The sequence below is a fragment of the Anas platyrhynchos genome, chromosome 30, assembly GCF_047663525.1.
Source record: "Anas platyrhynchos isolate ZD024472 breed Pekin duck chromosome 30, IASCAAS_PekinDuck_T2T, whole genome shotgun sequence".
In the NCBI taxonomy this organism is placed as follows: domain Eukaryota; kingdom Metazoa; phylum Chordata; class Aves; order Anseriformes; family Anatidae; genus Anas; species Anas platyrhynchos.
In genome coordinates this window covers 6046297-6064119 of record NC_092616.1, presented here as the reverse complement: position 1 = coordinate 6064119, position 17823 = coordinate 6046297, and the positions used below count along the sequence as shown (strand labels likewise).

The 17823-nt window shown below is 57.7% G+C and overlaps 2 protein-coding genes across 3 annotated transcripts; one reads left to right on the top strand and one right to left on the bottom strand.

Annotated features, from left to right (window-relative positions):
• The first annotated feature begins 69 nt into the window (after window positions 1-69).
• On the top strand, window positions 70-12508 carry TACO1 (translational activator of cytochrome c oxidase I). 2 transcript variants are annotated; one of them, XM_072029543.1, is made up of 6 exons: window positions 70-209; window positions 3740-3937; window positions 7419-7525; window positions 9387-9520; window positions 10269-10470; window positions 12209-12508. In XM_072029543.1, the coding sequence occupies exons 2-6, from the start codon at window positions 3742-3744 to the stop codon at window positions 12407-12409; spliced, it is 840 nt and encodes a 279-aa protein (XP_071885644.1). In that variant the 5' UTR covers window positions 70-209; window positions 3740-3741; the 3' UTR covers window positions 12410-12508. The 2 variants fall into 2 exon arrangements, with proteins under 2 accessions (XP_071885644.1, XP_071885645.1); XM_072029544.1 differs by lacking the exon at window positions 10269-10470.
• A 485-nt stretch (window positions 12509-12993) lies between these two features.
• On the bottom strand, window positions 12994-17821 carry TBRG1 (transforming growth factor beta regulator 1). The gene is made up of 3 exons (XM_072029525.1): window positions 17775-17821; window positions 13971-14477; window positions 12994-13895 (listed from the first exon to the last, which is right to left on the bottom strand). Exons 2-3 carry the CDS (start codon window positions 14474-14476, stop codon window positions 13151-13153), a joined length of 1251 nt encoding a protein of 416 aa, XP_071885626.1. The 5' UTR covers window position 14477; window positions 17775-17821; the 3' UTR covers window positions 12994-13150.
• Window positions 17822-17823: the final 2 nt, after the last annotated feature.

Sequence of the window (17823 nt, the reverse complement as noted above, 5' to 3'; positions counted from 1 at the left end):
TCCCAGTCCCTCCCAGTCCCCCCCAACCCCCCGTTCCCCTCCCTTTTCCCCCTCCCCTCCCCCCAGGAAGTGACGCCGCGCGGTGGGCGGGGCCTAGAAGCCGCCCCCTGACGTCACTTCCGCCCTCCCGCCCCCTTTTCCCATCAGCCCCCGCGGCTCTGGAAGGGGGGTGGGGGAGGGGCCGGGGCCGGCGCCGGCGCCGGACGGGGGTGAGAAAAGGGGGGGGGGGGAGGGGGCAAGGGGGGGTCACGTGGGGTCAGGGGGTCACGTGGGGGGAGGGGTCACGTGGGTGGGGTCACTTGGGGTCATGGGGACAGGGTTGGGGGGGGGTTGGGATATGGGGTCCCAGTAGGGGGGGTGGGGTCATGGGGGGGTCAAGGGGTCACGTGGGGGTCACGTGGGGGTCAGAGGTCACGTGGGGGGGGACATGGGGGGGGTTATGGGGTCCCCATGGGGGGTGGTAGTGGGGTTATGGGGTCACGTGGGGGTCAGGTGTCACGTGGGGTCACGTGGGGTCACGTGGGGGTCAGAGGTCACGTGGGGGTGGGGTCACGTGGGGTCATGGGGGGGTGGCACTGGGATATGGGGGTCCTATGGGGTGGTAGTGGGGTTATGGGGTCACATTGGGGTCAGGGGTCACCTGGGGGTCAGAGGTCACGTGGGGGGGTCACTTGGGGTCATGGGGTCACTATGGGGTGGTGGCCCCAAGTTATGGGGTCACCATGGGGGGGTGGCACCAGGACCTATGGTTTTTTTGGGGTGGGGTCACTTGGGGTCATGGGGTCACCATGGGGGGGTGAAATTGGGACATGGGGGTCTTATGGGGTGGTGGCCCCAAGTTATGGGGTCCCCATGGGGTGGGGTCATTTGGGGTCTTGGGGTCACCATGGGGGGGTGACATTTGGGATATGGGGTCACCATATGGTGGGGACACCAAGTTATGGGGTCACCATGGGGGGGTGGCACCGGGACCTATGGGTTTTTTGGGGTGGGGTCACTTGGGGTTATGGGGTCCCCATGGGGGGGTGACATTGGGATATGGGGTCACCATGGGGTGGGGACACCAAGTTATGGGGTCATCATGGGGTGGGGTCACTTGGGGTTATGGGGTCACTATGGGGTGGTGGCCCCAAGTTATGGGGTCACCATGGGGTGGGGACACCAGGACCTATGGGTTTTTTGGGGTGGGGTCACTTGGGGTCATGGGGTCACCGTGGGGGGGTGACACCGGGTTATGGGGTCCCCATGGGGTGGGGTCACTTGGGGTTATGGGGTCACTATGGGGGGGGTGACATTGGGACGTGGGGGTCCTATGGGGTGGTGACACCGGGTTATGGGGTCCCCATGGGGTGGGGTCACTTGGGGTTATGGGGTCACTATGGGGTGGTGGTCCCAAGTTATGGGGTCACCGTGGGGGGGTGACACTGGGTTATGGGGTCACCATGGGGTGGTGACACCAGGACCCATGGGTTTTTTGGGGTGGGGTCACTTGGGGTCTTGGGGTCACCATGGGGGGGTGACATCGGGACATGGGGGTCTTATGGGGTGGTGGCCCCAAGTTATGGGGTCCCCATGGGGTGGGGTCACTTGGGGTTATGGGGTCACTGGGGGGGGTGACACCGGGTTATGGGGTCACCACAGGGAGGTGACATTTGGGTATGGGGTCCCCATGGGGGGGTGACATTGGGACACGGGGGTCTTATGGGGTGGTGGCCCCAAGTTATGGGGTCCCCATGGGGTGGGGTCACTTGGGGTCTTGGGGTCCCCGTGGGGGGGTGACATTGGGATATGGGGGTCCTATGGGGTGGTGGCCCCAAGTTATGGGGTCACCATGGGGTGGGGTCACTTGGGGTTATGGGGTCACTATGGGGTGGTGGCACCGGGTTATGGGGTCCCCATGGGGGGGTGACATTTGGGTATGGGGTCCCCATGGGGTGGGGTCATTTGGGGTTATGGGGTCCCCATGGGGGGTGACATTGGGACATGGGGGTCTTATGGGGTGGTGGCACCGGGTTATGGGGTCACCATGGGGAGGTGACACCAGGACCTATTGGTTTTTTGGGGTGGGGTCACTTGGGGTCATGGGGTCCCCATGGGGGGGTGACACCGGGTTATGGGGTCATCATGGGGTGGGGTCACTTGGGGTCATGGGGTCACCATGGGGGGGTGACACCAGGACCTATGGGTTTTTTGGGGTAGGGTCACTTGGGGTCATGGGGTCACTATGGGGTGGTGGCACCGGGTCATGGGGTCACAATAGGGTGATGACATTTGGGTATGGGGTCCCCATGGGGTGGGGTCACTTGGGGTCATGGGGTCACCATGGGGGGGTGACATTGGGACATGGGGTCCCCATGGGGTGGTGACACCGGGTTATGGGGTCATCATGGGGTGGTGGTCCCAAGTTATGGGGTCACCATGGGGGGGTGACACCGGGACCTATGGGTTTTTTGGGGTGGGGTCATTTGGGGTCATGGGGTCCCCGTCGGGGGGTGACATTTGGGTATGGGGTCACCATGGGGAGGTGACACCAGGACCTATGGGTTTTTTGGGGTGGGGTCACTTGGGGTTATGGGGTCACCATGGGGGGGTGACATTGGGATATGGGGGTCCTATGGGGTGGTGACACCAAGATCTATGGGGTCACCATGGGGTGGGGTCATTTGGGGTTATGGGGTCACCATGGAGGGGGTGGCCCCAAGTTATGGGGTCACCATGGGGGGGTGACACCAGGACCTATGGGCTTTTTTGGGGTGGGGTCATTTGGGGTCATGGGGTCCCCGTGGGGTGGTGACATTGGGATATGGGGTCACCATAGGGTGGGGACACCAAGTTATGGGGTCACCATGGGGTGGTGACACCAGGACCTATGGGTTTTTTGGGGTGGGGTCACTTGGGGTCTTGGGGTCACCATGGGGGGGTGACACCGGGACATGGGGTCCTATGGGGTGGTGGCACCGGGTTATGGGGTCCCCATGGGGTGGGGTCATTTGGGGTCATGGGGTCACTATGAGGTGGTGGCCCCAAGTTATGGGGTCACCATGGGGGGGTGACACCAGGACCTATGGGTTTTTTGGGGTGGGGTCACTTGGGGTCATGGGGTCACTGGGGGGGGTGACACCGGGTTATGGCGTCCCCATGGGGTGGGGTCATTTGGGGTCATGGGGTCACTATGGGGTGGTGGTCCCAAGTTATGGGGTCCCCATGGGGAGGTGGCACCGGGACCTATGGGTTTTTTTTGGGGTGGGGTCACTTGGGGTCATGGGGTCACCATGGGGGGGTGACATTGGGATATGGGGTCACCATGGGGGGGTGACACCGGGTTATGGGGTCCCCATGGGGTGGGGTCACTTGGGGTCATGGGGTCCCCGTGGGGGGGTGACATTGGGATATGGGGGTCTTATGGGGTGGTGGCCCCAAGTTATGGGGTCACCATGGGGTGGGGTCATTTGGGGTCATGGGGTCCTATGGGGTGGTGGCCCCAAGTTATGGGGTCCCCATGGGGTGGTGACACCAGGACCTATGGGTTTTTTGGGGTGGGGTCACTTGGGGTCATGGTGTCCCCATGGGGGGGTGACATTGGGACAATGGGGGTCCTATGGGGTGGTGGCCCCAAGTTATGGGGTCCTATGGGGTCAGCGTCCCCAAATCCCACCCCAACCCCCAAAATCCCCCGCCCTCACCCCATTTCCCCCCCCGTGTCCCCGTGTCCCCCCCCTACCCCGTGTCCCCCCCCCAGCGATGGCGTCGCCGGTGCCCCTGTGGCGTTGTCCCCGGTGGTCCCGGTGGCTTCGCCCTTTGGGGTGGTTTTTGGGGTCGCGGCGGGGGGCCGGCCACAACCGCTGGTCCAAGGTGCGCAACGTCAAGGGGCCGCGCGACGCCGCCCGCGGCCGCCTCTTCCAGCGCCTCGGCCTCCTCCTGCGCACGGCCGCCCGCGGTGGGTGGATCCCCCCCGATCCCCCCAGATCCCCCCCGATCCCCCCAGATTCTCCCAGATCCCATTTTGCCCCGGATCCCCTGGATCCCCTTTTCCCCGGATCCCCGGATCCCATTTTCCCCCAGATCCCCAGGATCCCCTTTTGACCCCGATCCCCTTCCTCTGGATCCCCAGGATCCCCCCGATCCCCTGGATCCCCCCACCCGATCCCCAGATCCCCTTCCCCCAGATGCCCTTTTCCCCTGGATCCCTTTTCCCCTGGATCCCTTTTTCCCCTGGATCCTTTTTCCCCCGATCCCTTTTCCACCAGATCCCCTGGATCCCCTTCCCCCGGATCCCCAGATCCCATTTTTTCCCCAGATCCCCAGATCCCATTTTCCCCTGGATCCCCAGATCCCATTTTCCCCAGATCCCCCAGATCCCCTGGATCCCCCTTTCCCCTGGATCCCAAGATCCCTTTTTACCCTGGATCCCTTTTCCCTGGATCCCCTTCCCCCAGATCCCCAGATCCCCCAGATCCCCAGGATCCCCTTTTGCCCTGGATCCCCAGATCCCATTTTCCCCTGGATCCCCTTCCACCAGATCCCCTGGATCCCCCGGATCCCCTGGATCCCCAGATCCCCTTCCCCTGATCCCTCCTTTTCCCCTTTACCCACTTTTCCCCCAGATCCCCTTTTGCCCTGGATCCCCTTCCCCCAGATCCCCAGATCCCCCAGATCCCCTGGATCCCCTTCCCCCGGATCCCCAGGATCCCATTTTCCCCCAGATCCCCTTCCCCTGGATCCCTTTTCCTCTGGATCCCCTTCCCCTAAATCCCCTTTTTCCCCAGATCCCTTAGGATCCCCTTCCCCTGGATCCCCCGGATCCCCTTCCCCTGATCCCTCCTTTTCCCCTGATCCCCCTTTTCCCCCAGATCCCATTTTGCCCTGGATCCCTTTCCCCTGGATCCCCAGATTCCCTGGATCCCCTTTCCCCAGATCCCCCAGATCCCCTGGATCCCCCTTTCCCCCGGATCCCCAGATCCCATTTTGCCCTGGATCCCCTTCCCCTGGATCCCCCGATCCCCAGGATCCCCTTTTGCCCTGGATCCCTTTTCCCCCAGATCCCCTTTTCCCTTTTTCCCCCAGATCCCATTTTCCTCTGGATCCCTTTTCCCTGGATCCCCAGATCCCCTGGATCCCCTTCCCCGGGATCCCCAGATCCCCCAGATCCCCAGATCCCATTTTCCCCAGATCCCCAGATCCCCTTTTGCCCTGGATCCCTTTTCCCCCAGATCCCCTCTTCCCCCAGATCCCCTTCCCCCGGATCCCCAGATCCCCCCAGATCCCTTTTTCCCTGGATCCCCAGATCCCATTTTCCCCTGGATCCCCAGGATCCCCCAGATCCCCTGGATCCCCTCCCCCCAGATTCCCCCAGATCCCATTTTGCCCCGGATCCCCTGGATCCCCTTTTCCCTGGATCCCCGGATCCCCTTTCCCCCGATCCCCTGGATCCCCCCACCCGATCCCCGGATCCCCTTCCCCCAGATCCCCTTTTCCCCAGATCCCCCGGATCCCCTTTTGCCCTGGATCCCCCCCGATCCCCAGATCCCCTGGATCCCCCTTTCCCCTGGATCCCAAGATCCCTTTTTACCCTGGATCCCTTTTCCCTGGATCCCCTTCCCCCAGATCCCCAGATCCCCAGGATCCCCTTTTGCCCTGGATCCCCAGATCCCATTTTCCCCTGGATCCCCTTCCACCAGATCCCCTGGATCCCCCGGATCCCCTTCCCCCGATCCCTCTTTCCATCTGGATCCCTTTTCCCCTGGATCCCCAGGATCCCCCAGATCCCCTGGATCCCCTTCCCCCAGATCCCCAGATCCAATTTTTCCCCAGATCCCCTGGATCCCCCTTTCCCCCGGATCCCAAGATCCCCTTTTCCCCTGGATCCTTTGTCCCCCGATCCCTTTTCCACCAGATCCCCTGGATCCCCCAGATCCCCAGATCCCATTTTGCCCTGGATCCCCTTCCCCTGGATCCCCCGATCCCCAGGATCCCATTTTGCCCTGGATCCCTTTTCCCCCAGATCCTATTTTCCCCTGGATCCCCTTCCCCCAGATCTCCTGGATCCCCTTTTGCCCTGGATCCCCAGATTCCCTGGATCCCATTTTCCCCTGGATCCCTTTTTTCCCGGAATCCTCTTCCCCCGGATCCCCAGATCCCCTTTTGCCCTGGATCCCCTTCCCCCAGATCCCCTTTTTCCCAGATCCCATGGATCCCCTTTTGCCCTGGATCCCCAGATCCCATTTTCCCCTGGATCCCCTTCCCCCAGATCCACTGGATCCCCTTTTCCCAGATCCCCAGATCCCCTTTTCCCCCAGATCCCCTTCCCCCGGATCCCCAGATCCCCCCGGATCCCTTTTTCCCTGGATCCCCAGATCCCCTTTTGCCCTGGATCCCCTTTTCCCCAGATCCCCAGGATCCCCTTTTCCCTGGATCCCCGGATCCCCTTTCCCCCGATCCCCTGGATCCCCCCACCCGATCCCCGGATCCCCTTCCCCCAGATCCCCTTTTCCCCAGATCCCCCGGATCCCCTTTTGCCCTGGATCCCCGGATCCCATTTTCCCCCAGATCCCCTGGATCCCCTTCCCCGGGATCCCCAGATCCCCCAGATCCCCAGATCCCATTTTCCCCAGGATCCCCTTCCCCTGATCCCCTTTTCCCCTGGATCCCCTTTTGCCCTGGATCCCCCCAGATCCCCTGGATCCCCCTGGATCCTCTTCCCCCAGATCCCTTTTTCCCCCAGATCCCCCGGATCCCCTTCCGCTGATCCCCTTTTCCCCCGGATCCCCAGATCCCCTGGATCCCCTTCCCCCGATCCCCCTTTTCTCCTAGATCCCCTTTTCCCCCAAATCCCTTTTTTTTTCCCTAGATCCCCCGGATCCCCTTTTCCCCTGGATCCCCCTCCCCCGGATCCCCAGATCCCCGGGATCCCCTTCCCCTGATCCCCCTTTTCACCTCACCCACCCCATAGATCCCCCCCAGGCCCCCCCCACCCCATAGATCCCCCCCACCCCATAGATCCCCCCCAGGCCCCCCCCACCCCATAGATCCCCCCCACCCCATAGATCCCCCCCAGACCCCCCCCACCCCATAGATCCCCCCCAGGACCCCCCCACCCCATAGATCCCCCCCACGACCCCCCCACCCCATAGATCCCCCCCACGACCCCCCCACCCCATAGATCCCCCCCAGGACCCCCCCACCCCACAGATCCCCCCCCCAGCACCTCCCCACCCCATAGACCCCCCCCCATCCCCCCACCCCAAAACCCCCCCTTTTAACATCCCCCATCGATCCATCAATCACCCCCACACCCCCCAAAAAAAAACCAAAAAACCCCCAAAAAAACCAAAAAACCCCCCAAAAAAACAAAAAAACCCCAAAAACCCCCAAATAACCCCAAATAACCCCCCCCTTTTTTTTTTCCCCCCACCCCACAGAGGGGGGCCCGGACCCCGCCCTCAACCCCCAATTGGCCAACGTGGTGGAGCAATGCCGAGCCAAAAACATGCCCAAAATCTCCATCGAGGCCGCCATCCGCGGCGCGGTAGGTCCCCAAAATTTTTTGGGATCCCCCCCCATCACCCCAAAACTTAGGGGGAAGCCCCACAACCTCCCCCACCCCAAAATTTTTAGGGGAAGCCCCAAAACCTCCTCCACCCCCAAAATTTTTAGGGGAAGCCCCAAAATCTCCTCCATCCCCAAAATTTTTTGGGATCCCCCCCCTCACCCCAAAACTTATGGGGCAGCCCCACAACCTCCCCCACCCCAAAATTTTTCGGGGAAGCCCCAAAACCTCCCCCACCCCCAAAATTTTTAGGGGAGGCCCCAAAATCTCCTCCATCCCCAAAATTTTTTGGGATCTCCCCCCTCACCCCAAAACTTAGGGGGAAGCCCCAAAACCTCCCCCACCCCAAAATTTATAAGGGAAGCCCCAAAAACTCCTCCATCCCCAAAATTTTTAGGGGAAGCCCCAAAATCTCCTCCATCCCCAAAATTTTTTGGGATCCCCCCCCCTCACCCCAAAACTTAGGGGGCAGCCCCACAACCTCCCCCACCCCAAAATTTACAGGGGAAGCCCCAAAATCTCCTCCATCCCCAAAATTTTTAGGGGCAGCCCCAAAATCTCCTCCACCCCCAAAATTTTTTGGGATCCCCCCCCTCACCCCAAAACTTAGGGGGAGGTCCCAAAACCTCCCCCACCCCAAAATTTTTAGGGGAAGCCCCAAAAACTCCTCCACCCCCAAAAATTTTTGGGGGAAGCCCCAAAATCTCCTCCATCCCCAAAATTTTTTGGGGTCCCCCCCCTCACCCCAAAACTTAGGGGGAGGCCCCAAAACCTCCCCCACCCCAAAATTTATAGGGGAAGCCCCAAAAACTCCTCCACCCCCAAAATATTTAGGGGAGGCCCCAAAATCTCCTCCATCCCCAAAATTTTTTGGGGTCCCCCCCCTCACCCCAAAACTTAGGGGGAGGCCCCACAACCTCCCCCACCCCAAAATTTAACGGGGAAGCCCCAAAACCTCCTCCACCCCCAAAATTTTGAGGGGAAGCCCCAAAATCTCCTCCATCCCCAAAATTTTTTGGGGTCCCCCCCCTCACCCCAAAACTTAGGGGGAAGCCCCAAAACCTCCCCCACCCCAAAATTTACAGGGGAAGCCCCAAAACCTCCTCCACCCCCAAAATTTTTCGGGGAAGCCCCAAAACCTCCTCCACCCCCAAAATTTTTAGGGGCAGCCCCAAAAACCTCCTCCACCCCCAAAATTTTAGGAGAAAATGGTGGCGGGGGCGAGGATCCTCTACGAAGCCCGGGGGGGTGGCGGGTTTTGGGGCGGGTTTTGGGGCCGCCCTACAACTTATGGGGCGACCCCAAAACCTCCTCCACCCCCAAAATTTTTCGGGGAAGCCCCAAAAACCTCCTCCACCCCCAAAATTTTAGGAGAAAATGGTGGCAGGGGTGAGGGTCCTCTACGAAGCCCGCGGGGGTGGCGGGTTTTGGGACAGGTTGTGGGGTGGCCCCAAAACCTCCTCCACCCCCAAAATTTTTCGGGGAAGCCCCAAAACCTTCTCCACCCCCAAAATTTTTAGGGGAAGCCCCAAAAACCTCCTCCACCCCAAAATTTTTAGGAGAAAACGGTGGCGGGGGCGAGGATCCTCTACGAAGCCCGGGGGTCCGGTGGGTTGTGGGGCTGCCCCAAAATTTTTCGGGAAAACCCCAAAACCTCTTCCACCCCCAAAATTTTTAGGGGAAGCCCCAAAACCTCCTCCACCCCCAAAATTTTAGGAGAAAATGGGGGCGAGGATCCTCTACGAAGCCCGGGGGGGTGGCGGGTTTTGGGGCGGGTTTTGGGGCCGCCCCATAAGTTATGGGGCGACCCCAAAACCTCCTCCCCCCCCAAAATTTTTAGGGGAAATCGGCGGCGGGGGTCAGGGTCCTCTACGAAGCCCGGGGGGCCGGGGGGTGGGCGCTGCTCCTCGAGGTCCTCACCGATAACCCCCGGCGGAGCCAGCACGAGATCCGAATCCTCCTCGCCCAAAACGGGTGAGTAAATTGGGGAGTCGGCCCCAAAAAAATTTGGGGGGGGGGGCCCAAATTTTGGGGGGGGGAGGGGGCGAAACCCAGTTTTGTTTTTTTTTTTAGGGAAAAAAACACGTTTTTGAGTTTTTTTTGGGGGCCGAACCCCCTTTTTGATTTTATTTTTGGTTTTTTGTGGGGGGCCGAACCCCGTTTTTTGTTTTTTTTGGGGGCCGAACCCCGTTTTTGATTTTTTTTTTGTATTTTTCTGGGGGCTGAACCCCGTTTTTCATTTTTTTTTTGTTTTATTTTGGGGGTCAAACCCTGTTTTTGAGTTTTTGTGGTTTTTTTGGGGAGCTGAACCCCGTTTGTGATTTTTTTTTTGTTTTTTTGGGGGGGCCAAACCCCATTTTTTGTTTTTTTTTGGAGGCCGAATCCCTTTTTTTTTTGTTTGTTTGGTTTTTTGGGGGTCCGAACCCCGTTTTTGATTTTTTTTTTCTTTTTTTTCTTTTTTTTTTATTTTTTTGTTTTTTTATTTTTTTTTGTTTTTTTGGGGGGGAGGCTGAACCCCGTTTTTGAGTTTTTTTTTTAATTTTATTTTTTTGACTTTTTTGATTTTTTTGGTTTTTTTCGTTTTTTTTTGTTTTATTTTTTTATTTTTTTTTTTGTTTTTGTTTTTTTTGTTTTTTTCGTTTTTTTTTGTTTTATTTTTTTTTTATTTTTTTTTGTTTTTTCGATTTTTTTTTATTTTTTTGTTTTTTTTTCTCCCCCCCAGGGCCGCCATGGCCGAGGGGGCCCGGCACGGCTTCGAGCAGCTGGGGGTGGTGCGCGTGGCCCCCCGGGATTTGGGGGGTCGCCCCGTCTCCTTGGAGGTCGCCCTGGAGGTCGCGGTGGTGGCCGGAGCTCGCGACGTCTGCGAGGAGGAGGAGGAGGAGGAAGGGGAGGAAGGGGAGGAAGAGGAGGAGGCGGCGCTGAAGGTGGGGGAGGAAGGAGGGGGGGGCGTCGGGGTGGGACGGGTTGAGGGGGGGGGACCCTGATGACCACTGGCCACCCCCGATGACCCTTGGCCACCCCGATGGCCATTGGGCAACCGTTGGCCACCCCCAATGACCATTGGCCACCCCCGATGACCATTGGCCAACTCTTGACCACCCCTGATGACTGTTGGCCACCCATGATGACCATTGGGCAACCACTGGCCACCCCTGATGACCATTGGCCACCCCCGATGACCGTTGGCCACCCCCGATGACCATTGGCCAACTCTTGACCACCCCCGATGACTGTTGGCCACCCCTGATGACCACTGGCCATCCCCAATGACCATTGGGCAACCATTGGCCACCCCTGATGACCCTTGGCCACCCCAATGACCGTTGGGCAACCCTTGACCATTGGCCACCCCTGATGACCACTGGCCACCCCCGATGACCATTGGCCATCCCCAATGACCGTTGGCCACCCCCGATGACCATTGGGCAACCCCGATGACCACTGGCCACCCCAGATGACCATTGGCCACCCCGCTGACCGTTGGGCAACTGGTGGCCACCCCGATGACTGTTGGGCAACCCTTGACCATTGGCCACCCCTGATGACCACTGGCCACCCCCGATGACCATTGGCCATCCCCAATGACCGTTGGCCACCCCCGATGACCATTGGGCAACCCCGATGACCACTGGCCACCCCAGATGACCATTGGCCACCCCGATGACCGTTGGGCAACCATTGGCCACCCCGATGACCGTTGGGCAACCATTGGCCAACCCTGATGACCGTTGGCCACCCCCGATGACCATTGGCCACCCCCGATGACCATTGGCCAACTCTTGACCACCCCCGATGACTGTTGGCCACCCATGATGACCATTGGCCAACTTTTGGCCACCCCCGATGACCATTGGCCACCCCTGATGACCATTGGCCACCCCAATGACCGTTGGCCACCTCCAATGACCGTTGGCCACCCATGATGACCATTGGGCAACCATTGGCCACCCCGATGACCATTGGGCAACCCTTGGCCACCACCGATGACTGTTGGCCACCCCCGATGACCATTGGCCACCCCCGATGACCATTGGGCAACCCCGATGACCGTTGGCCATCCCCAATGACCATTGGCCAACCCTTGACCACCCCTGATGACCATTGGCCATCCCCAATGACCATTGGCCAACCCTTGACCACCCCTGATGACCATTGGCCACCCCTCATGACCCTTGGCCAACCCCGATGACCACTGGCCACCCCCAACCCCCATTGGCCAACCCTTGACCACCCCAAACCCAAATTGGCCAACTTTTGACCACCCCAAACCCAAATTGGCCAACCCTTGACCACCCCAAACCCCCGTTGACCAAATTTTGCCCACCACCAACCCCAGTTGACCAACCCTTGACCACCCCCAACCCCCGTTGGCCAACCCTTGACCACCCCCAACCCCCGTTGGCCAACTTTTGACCACCCCAAACCCCCGTTGGCCAAATTTTGCCCACCCCCAACCCCCGTTGGCCAACTTTTGACCACCCCAAACCCAAATTGACCAACCCTTGACCTTCTACCCCCATCTTTGGCCAACTTTTGACCACCCCAAACCCCTGTTGGCCACCCCCAATCCCAAATTGGCCAACCCTTGACCACCCCAACCCCTGTTGGCCAACTTTTGACCACCCCAAACCCAAATTGGCCAACTTTTGACCCCCCCCCCAGTTCATCTGTGAGCCCTCGTCCCTTCGGGCCGTGCGGGACCACCTGGAGGCTTCGGGGTTGCGCCCGCTCTCGGCCACCATCGAGTACCTGCCCCGGGACCGCGTGGCGCTGCCGGAGGGGCCGCGGGAAGAGGCCGAGCGCCTCCTCCAAGCCCTCGGGGACCACCCCGACGTCGTCAACATCTACCACAACCTCCAATAGGAACCCGGTGGGTGGGGGGGGGACGTGGTCCCAAAATTTGGGGTCACCTCCCCTCCCCCCGCGGTGCTGGTGACAATAAAAGCCGTTTTTTTGGGTGTTTTTCCGCCTCCGCGTGTATTAATTTTGACCGCGGGGAAGCCGGGGGCCCCCCCCACCCCAAAAGGAACCCGGTGGGTGGGGGGGGGACGTGGCCCCAAAATTTGGGGTCACCTCCCCTCCCCCCGCGGTGCTGGTGACAATAAAAGCCTTTTTTTGGGTGTTTTTCCGCCTCCGCGTGTATTAATTTTGACCGCGGGGAAGCCGGGGGCCCCCCCCCACCCCAAAAGGAACCCGGTGGGTTGGGGGGGGACGTGGCCCCAAAATTTGGGGTCACCTCCCCTCCCCCCGCGGTGCTGGTGACAATAAAAACCCGTTTTTTGGGTGTTTTTCCGCCTCCGCGTGTATTAATTTTGACCGCGGGGAAGCCGGGGGCCCCCCCCACCCCAAAAGGAACCCGGTGGGTTGGGGGGGGACGTGGCCCCAAAATTTGGGGTCACCTCCCCTCCCCCCGCGGTGCTGTTGACAATAAAAACCGTTTTTTTGGGTGTTTTTCCGCCTCCGCGTGTATTAATTTTGACAGCGGCCCGTGGAGATGCCCCACCCCAAAAAGAACCCCAAAGTTCGGGCCCCACCCCAAAGTTCGGCCCCACCCCAAAGTTTGGGACCCCCCCCCAAAAAAAAACAGGGCGGGGGACCCCGGGGTCAGTCGTCGGATCCCGTGGGGCTGCCGAGGAAGATGTCGCCGTAGGGGAAGGCTTGGGCGGCGCCTTCCTCTTCCTCCTCCTCTTCCTCATCCTCATCGTCCTCATCGTCCTCATCGTCCTCCTCCTCCTCCTCCTCCTCCTCGGGGTGGATGAAGGCCCCGGCCTCCCCCTGGAGGTGCCTCCGGACGACGGGGTGGGTGAGGCCGAAAAATTCCTCGCCGGCCCCGGGGCCGTGCGGAGACCCCCGGGGCCTCCCCCCGGCCTCCTCCAAGGCCTGGAGGAGGCGAGCGTGACAAAAATCGGGCGTGGCACCCGAAAAAACCCTCCCGGGCTCGTCCTCGGCCACGATTTCGCACCGGGGCCCGGCCACGATCCGGCAAGTGTAGAGGCAACGCCGGGCCGGCCTCCGCAAACTGGCGAAGAGCCGGGTGCTCCGGTAGCCCGGGGGCAAGTTGGTGGCCCCCCCGGCCCCAATGACCCCCAAATTTTGGATGGTCAAAGGGCCGAGAGTCAACGGCAACGGCGGCGGCGCCGCGGCGCGCCGGGGCCGCGGCCCGGCGAGGTTGGAGGCCTCTTCGTTGGGCCTCAAGATGGCCGCCGGGGCTGCGGACGCCATTTTGGGGGCACCGCGGGGGCCGTTGGGCCGGGCGGGGTCTCGGGGGTCATCGAGGGGGGCGTCGCGGGACCCCGATGGCCTCAACGTGTCCCTGGAGGCCGCCGGCCTCGCGTCGTCCCTTGACCCCGTAGGCCTCAACTCATCCCTTGACCCTATTGACCCCAAATCCCTTGACCCCAAATCCCTTGACCCCATTGACCCCAAATCCCTTGACCCCAAATCCCTTGACCCCATTGACCTCAACTCATCCCTTGACCCCAAATCCCTTGACCCCAAATCCCTCGACCCCAAATCCCTTGACCCCATTGACCCCAAATCCCTTGACCCCACTGACCCCAAATCCCTCGACCCCAAATCCCTCGCCCCCACTGACCCCAAATCCCTCGCCCCCCCCGGCCTCCCCCCGTTCCTCCCTCCCCCCGGCCTCCCCTCCGCCCCCTTCCCCCCATCCCTCCTCCCACCTCCCCTCCTCGCCCTCCGCCCGCCCTCGCCCCCGGCCTCCTCGGGCCCGGCCAGAGCCCGGAGTTGGAGTAAACGAGTGAGTAGGAAGCGGCGCTCGTCCCGCGCCCGGAGGAACTTGGCCTCCAACCTCGCCACCTCGTCGCAGAGCGCCCCGTTCTCGAAGACCAGCGCCCGCGCCGCCCGCCGCAACCGGTTGTACTTCAGGCGGTAGCGCTCGGCCGGCCTCCCCCGCGGAGCCTTCGGCATCCTGGGGGGGTGAGTAAGGGGGTAATTAAGGTGGTGGTTAATTGGGGAAGGAGTGGTGGAGGTCGGGGGGTGGTGGTGGGGGTGGAGGAGGAGGAGTGGGGTGGGGTTGGGGTGGGTTGGGGGGTGGTTGCGGCGGGTTGGAAGGGGAAATGGGGTTGCGAGGGGTTGGAGGAGTAGTTACAACAGGTTGGAAGGGTAAATGAGGATGCGATGGGTTTGTAGGAGCAGTTGAAAGAGGTTACAACAGGTTGAAGGAGTAGTTGAAAGAGGTTACAATGGGTTGTAGGAATAATTGCTACGGGTTGTAAGGGTAAATGTGGTTGCGAGGGGTTCTAGGAGTAGTTGCAAGAGGTTAGAATGGGTTGGAGGAGTAGTTGTAAGGGGAAATGTGGTTGCAAGGGGTTGGAGGAGTAGTTGCAAGGGGTTACAATGGGTTGGAGGAGTAGATGCAAGAGGTTACAATGGGTTGGGGGAGTAGTTGCAATGGGTTGGAAGGGGAAAGGTGGTTGCGAGGGGTTGGAGGAGTAGTTACAACAAATTGTAAGGGTAAATGAGGATGCGATGGGTTTGTAGGAGTAGTTGCAAGAGGTTACAATGGGTTGAAGGAGTAGTTACAACAGGTTGCAAGGGTAAATGAGGATGCAATGGGGGTTCTAGGAGTAGTTGCAAGAGGTTACAAAGGGTTGTAGGATTAGTTGCAAGAGGTTAGAATGGGTTGGGGGAGTAGTTGCGATGGGTTGGAAGGGGAAATGTGGTTGCAGGGGGTTGGAGGATGAGTTACAACAAGTTGTAAGGGTAAATGTGGTTGTGATGGGTTTGTAGGAGTAGTTGCAAGAGGTTACAATGGGTTGGGGGAGTAGTTGCGATGGGTTGGAAGGGGAAAGGTGGTTGCGAGGGGTTGGAGGAGTAGTTACAACAAGTTGTAAGGGTAAATGAAGATGCAATGGGTTTGTAGGAGTAATTACAAGCGGTTGCAAGGCTACGTCTGGTTGCAATGGGTTGTGGGAGTAATCCCAATTAGTGCAACAAATTGCAATTAACACAATGAATTGTAATTAATGCAAGGCGTTGTAATTAATGAAGGGCATTGTAATTAATGCAAGGTGTTGTAATTAATGCAAGGTGTTGTAATTAATGCAAGGTATTGTAATTAATGCAATCAATTGTAATTAATGCAATGAATTGTAATTAATGCAACAAATTGCAATTAGTGTAAGGAATTGCAATTAATGCAATGAGCAGCATTAATTGCAATTAGTGCAAGGGCTCGTAATTAGTGCCAGGCTTTGCAATTAGTGGTGCAACACTTTGCAATTAGTGCAAGGCCTGTTAATTAGCGCAGTGCTTTGCAGTTAGTGCAAGGGCTTGCAATTAATGCAACTCTTTGCAATTAGTGCAACCTTTGGCAATTAGTACAAGCCCTTGCAATTAGTGCAAGGCTTCATAATTAGTGCAAGCCCTTGCAATTAGCACAACCCTTTCCGATTAGTGCAAGGCTTTGCAATTAATGTAACCCTTTGCAATTAGTGCAAGGTTTTGCAATTAGTGCAAGCATTTGCAAACCGTGCAAGGCTTCATAATTAGTGCAAGGCCTTGCAATTAATGCAATCATTTGCAATTAGTGCAACCCTTTGCAAACCGTGCAAGGCTTTGCAATTAGTGCAATGCTTCACAATTAGCACACTGCTTTGCAATTAGTGCAAGCCCTTGCAATTAATGCAACCCTTTGCAATTAATACAATCACTTGCAATTAGTGCAAAGCTTTGCAATTAATGCAACTCCTTGCAATTAATCCAACCCTTTGCAAATCGTGCAAGGCTTTGCAATTAGCACACTGCTTTGCAATTAATGCAACCCTTTGCAAACCATGCATGGCTTTGCAATTAGTGCAATGCTTTATAATTAGTGCAACCCTTTGCAATTAGTGCAAGGCCTTGCAATTAATGCAATCATTCGCAATTAATGCAACTCCTTGCAATTAGTGCAACCCTTTGCAATTAGTGCAACCTTTTGCAATTATTGCAACGCTTTGCAATTAATACAACCCTTGACAATGAGTGCAAAGCTTTACAATCAATGCAACTCCTTGCAATTAATGCAATCATTTGCAAACCACGCAAGGCTTTGCAATTAGTGCAACCCTTTGCAATCAATGCAATTATTTGCAATTAGTGCAAGGCTTTGCAATTAATACAACCCTTTGCAATTAGTGCAAGGCCTTGCAATTAGCACGACCCTTTACAAACTGCGCAACCTTTTGCAATTAATGCATCCTTTTACAAACTGTGCAATGCTTTGCAATTAGTGCAATCCCTTGCAATTAATACAACCATTTACAATTAGTGCAACCCTTTGCAAACCATGCAAGCATTTGCAATTAATACAACCCTTTGCAATTAATACAATCATTTGCAATTAGTGCAACGCCTTGTAATTAATGAAACCCTTTGCAATTAATACAACCCTTTGCAACCCGTGCAAGGCTTTGCAATTAGTGCAAGGCCTTGCAATTAATGCAACTCCTTGCAATTAGTGTAACCCTTTGCAAACTGTGTAAGGTTTTGCAATTAATGCAATCATTTGCAATTAGTGCAAGGCCTTGCAATTAATGCTATCTTTTGCAAACTGTGCAAGGCTTTATAATTAGTGCAAGCCCTTGCAATTAATGCAACCCTTTGCAATTAATACAATCATTTGCAATTAGCACAACCCTTTGCAACCCGTGCAAGCCTTTGCAACCCGTGCAAGCCTTTGCAATTAGCACACTGCTTTGCAATTAGTGCAAGCCCTTGCAATTAATAGAACCGTTTGCAAACCGTGCAACATTTTGCAATTAGTGCAAGGCTTTGCAATTAATATAACCCTTTGCAAACCGTGCAAGGCCTTGCAATTAATACAACCCTTTGCAATTAATACAATCGCTTGCAATTAGTGCAAAGCTTTGCAATTAATGCAACTCCTTGCAATTAATGCAACTCTTTGCAACCCGTGCAAGGCTTTGCAATTAGTGCAAGCCCTTGCAATTAATACAACCCTTTGCAATTAATGCGACCTTTTATAATTAGTGCAAGGCCTTGCAATTAATGCAACTCCTTGCAATTAGTGCAACCCTTTGCAAATCGTGCAAGCATTTGCAATTAAGGCAACCCTTTGCAATTAGCGCCCCCCTCCCCAACCCTTCCCGCCGCGCCGTGCAATTAGCTCCAAACCCTTTTAATTACCCCCAACCCCTTGCAATCAGCCGCGCCCCCCCCCTTAAACCCCCCTCCCCCCCCCCCTTTTTTGCCCCCCACTCACCCGGCGGCGGGAAGAGGAAGAGGAGGAAGAGGAAGGGCGGGGGGGGGGG

Bases quoted from the DNA above. Each gene is read 5' to 3' on its own strand.
- TBRG1 (XM_072029525.1), bottom strand. From the start codon at position 14,476: ATGCCGAAGGCTCCGCGGGGGAGGCCGGCCGAGCGCTACCGCCTGAAG. The intron at 13,896-13,970 runs GGGGTCAATGGG...GTTGAGGCCTAC, and splicing joins GATTTGGGGTCAAGGGATTT to GGGGTCAAGGGACGACGCGA.
- TACO1 (XM_072029543.1), top strand. From the start codon at position 3,742: ATGGCGTCGCCGGTGCCCCTGTGGCGTTGTCCCCGGTGGTCCCGGTGG. The intron at 3,938-7,418 runs GTGGGTGGATCC...CCCACCCCACAG, and splicing joins CCTGCGCACGGCCGCCCGCG to AGGGGGGCCCGGACCCCGCC. The intron at 7,526-9,386 runs GTAGGTCCCCAA...CAAAATTTTTAG, and splicing joins AGGCCGCCATCCGCGGCGCG to GGGAAATCGGCGGCGGGGGT.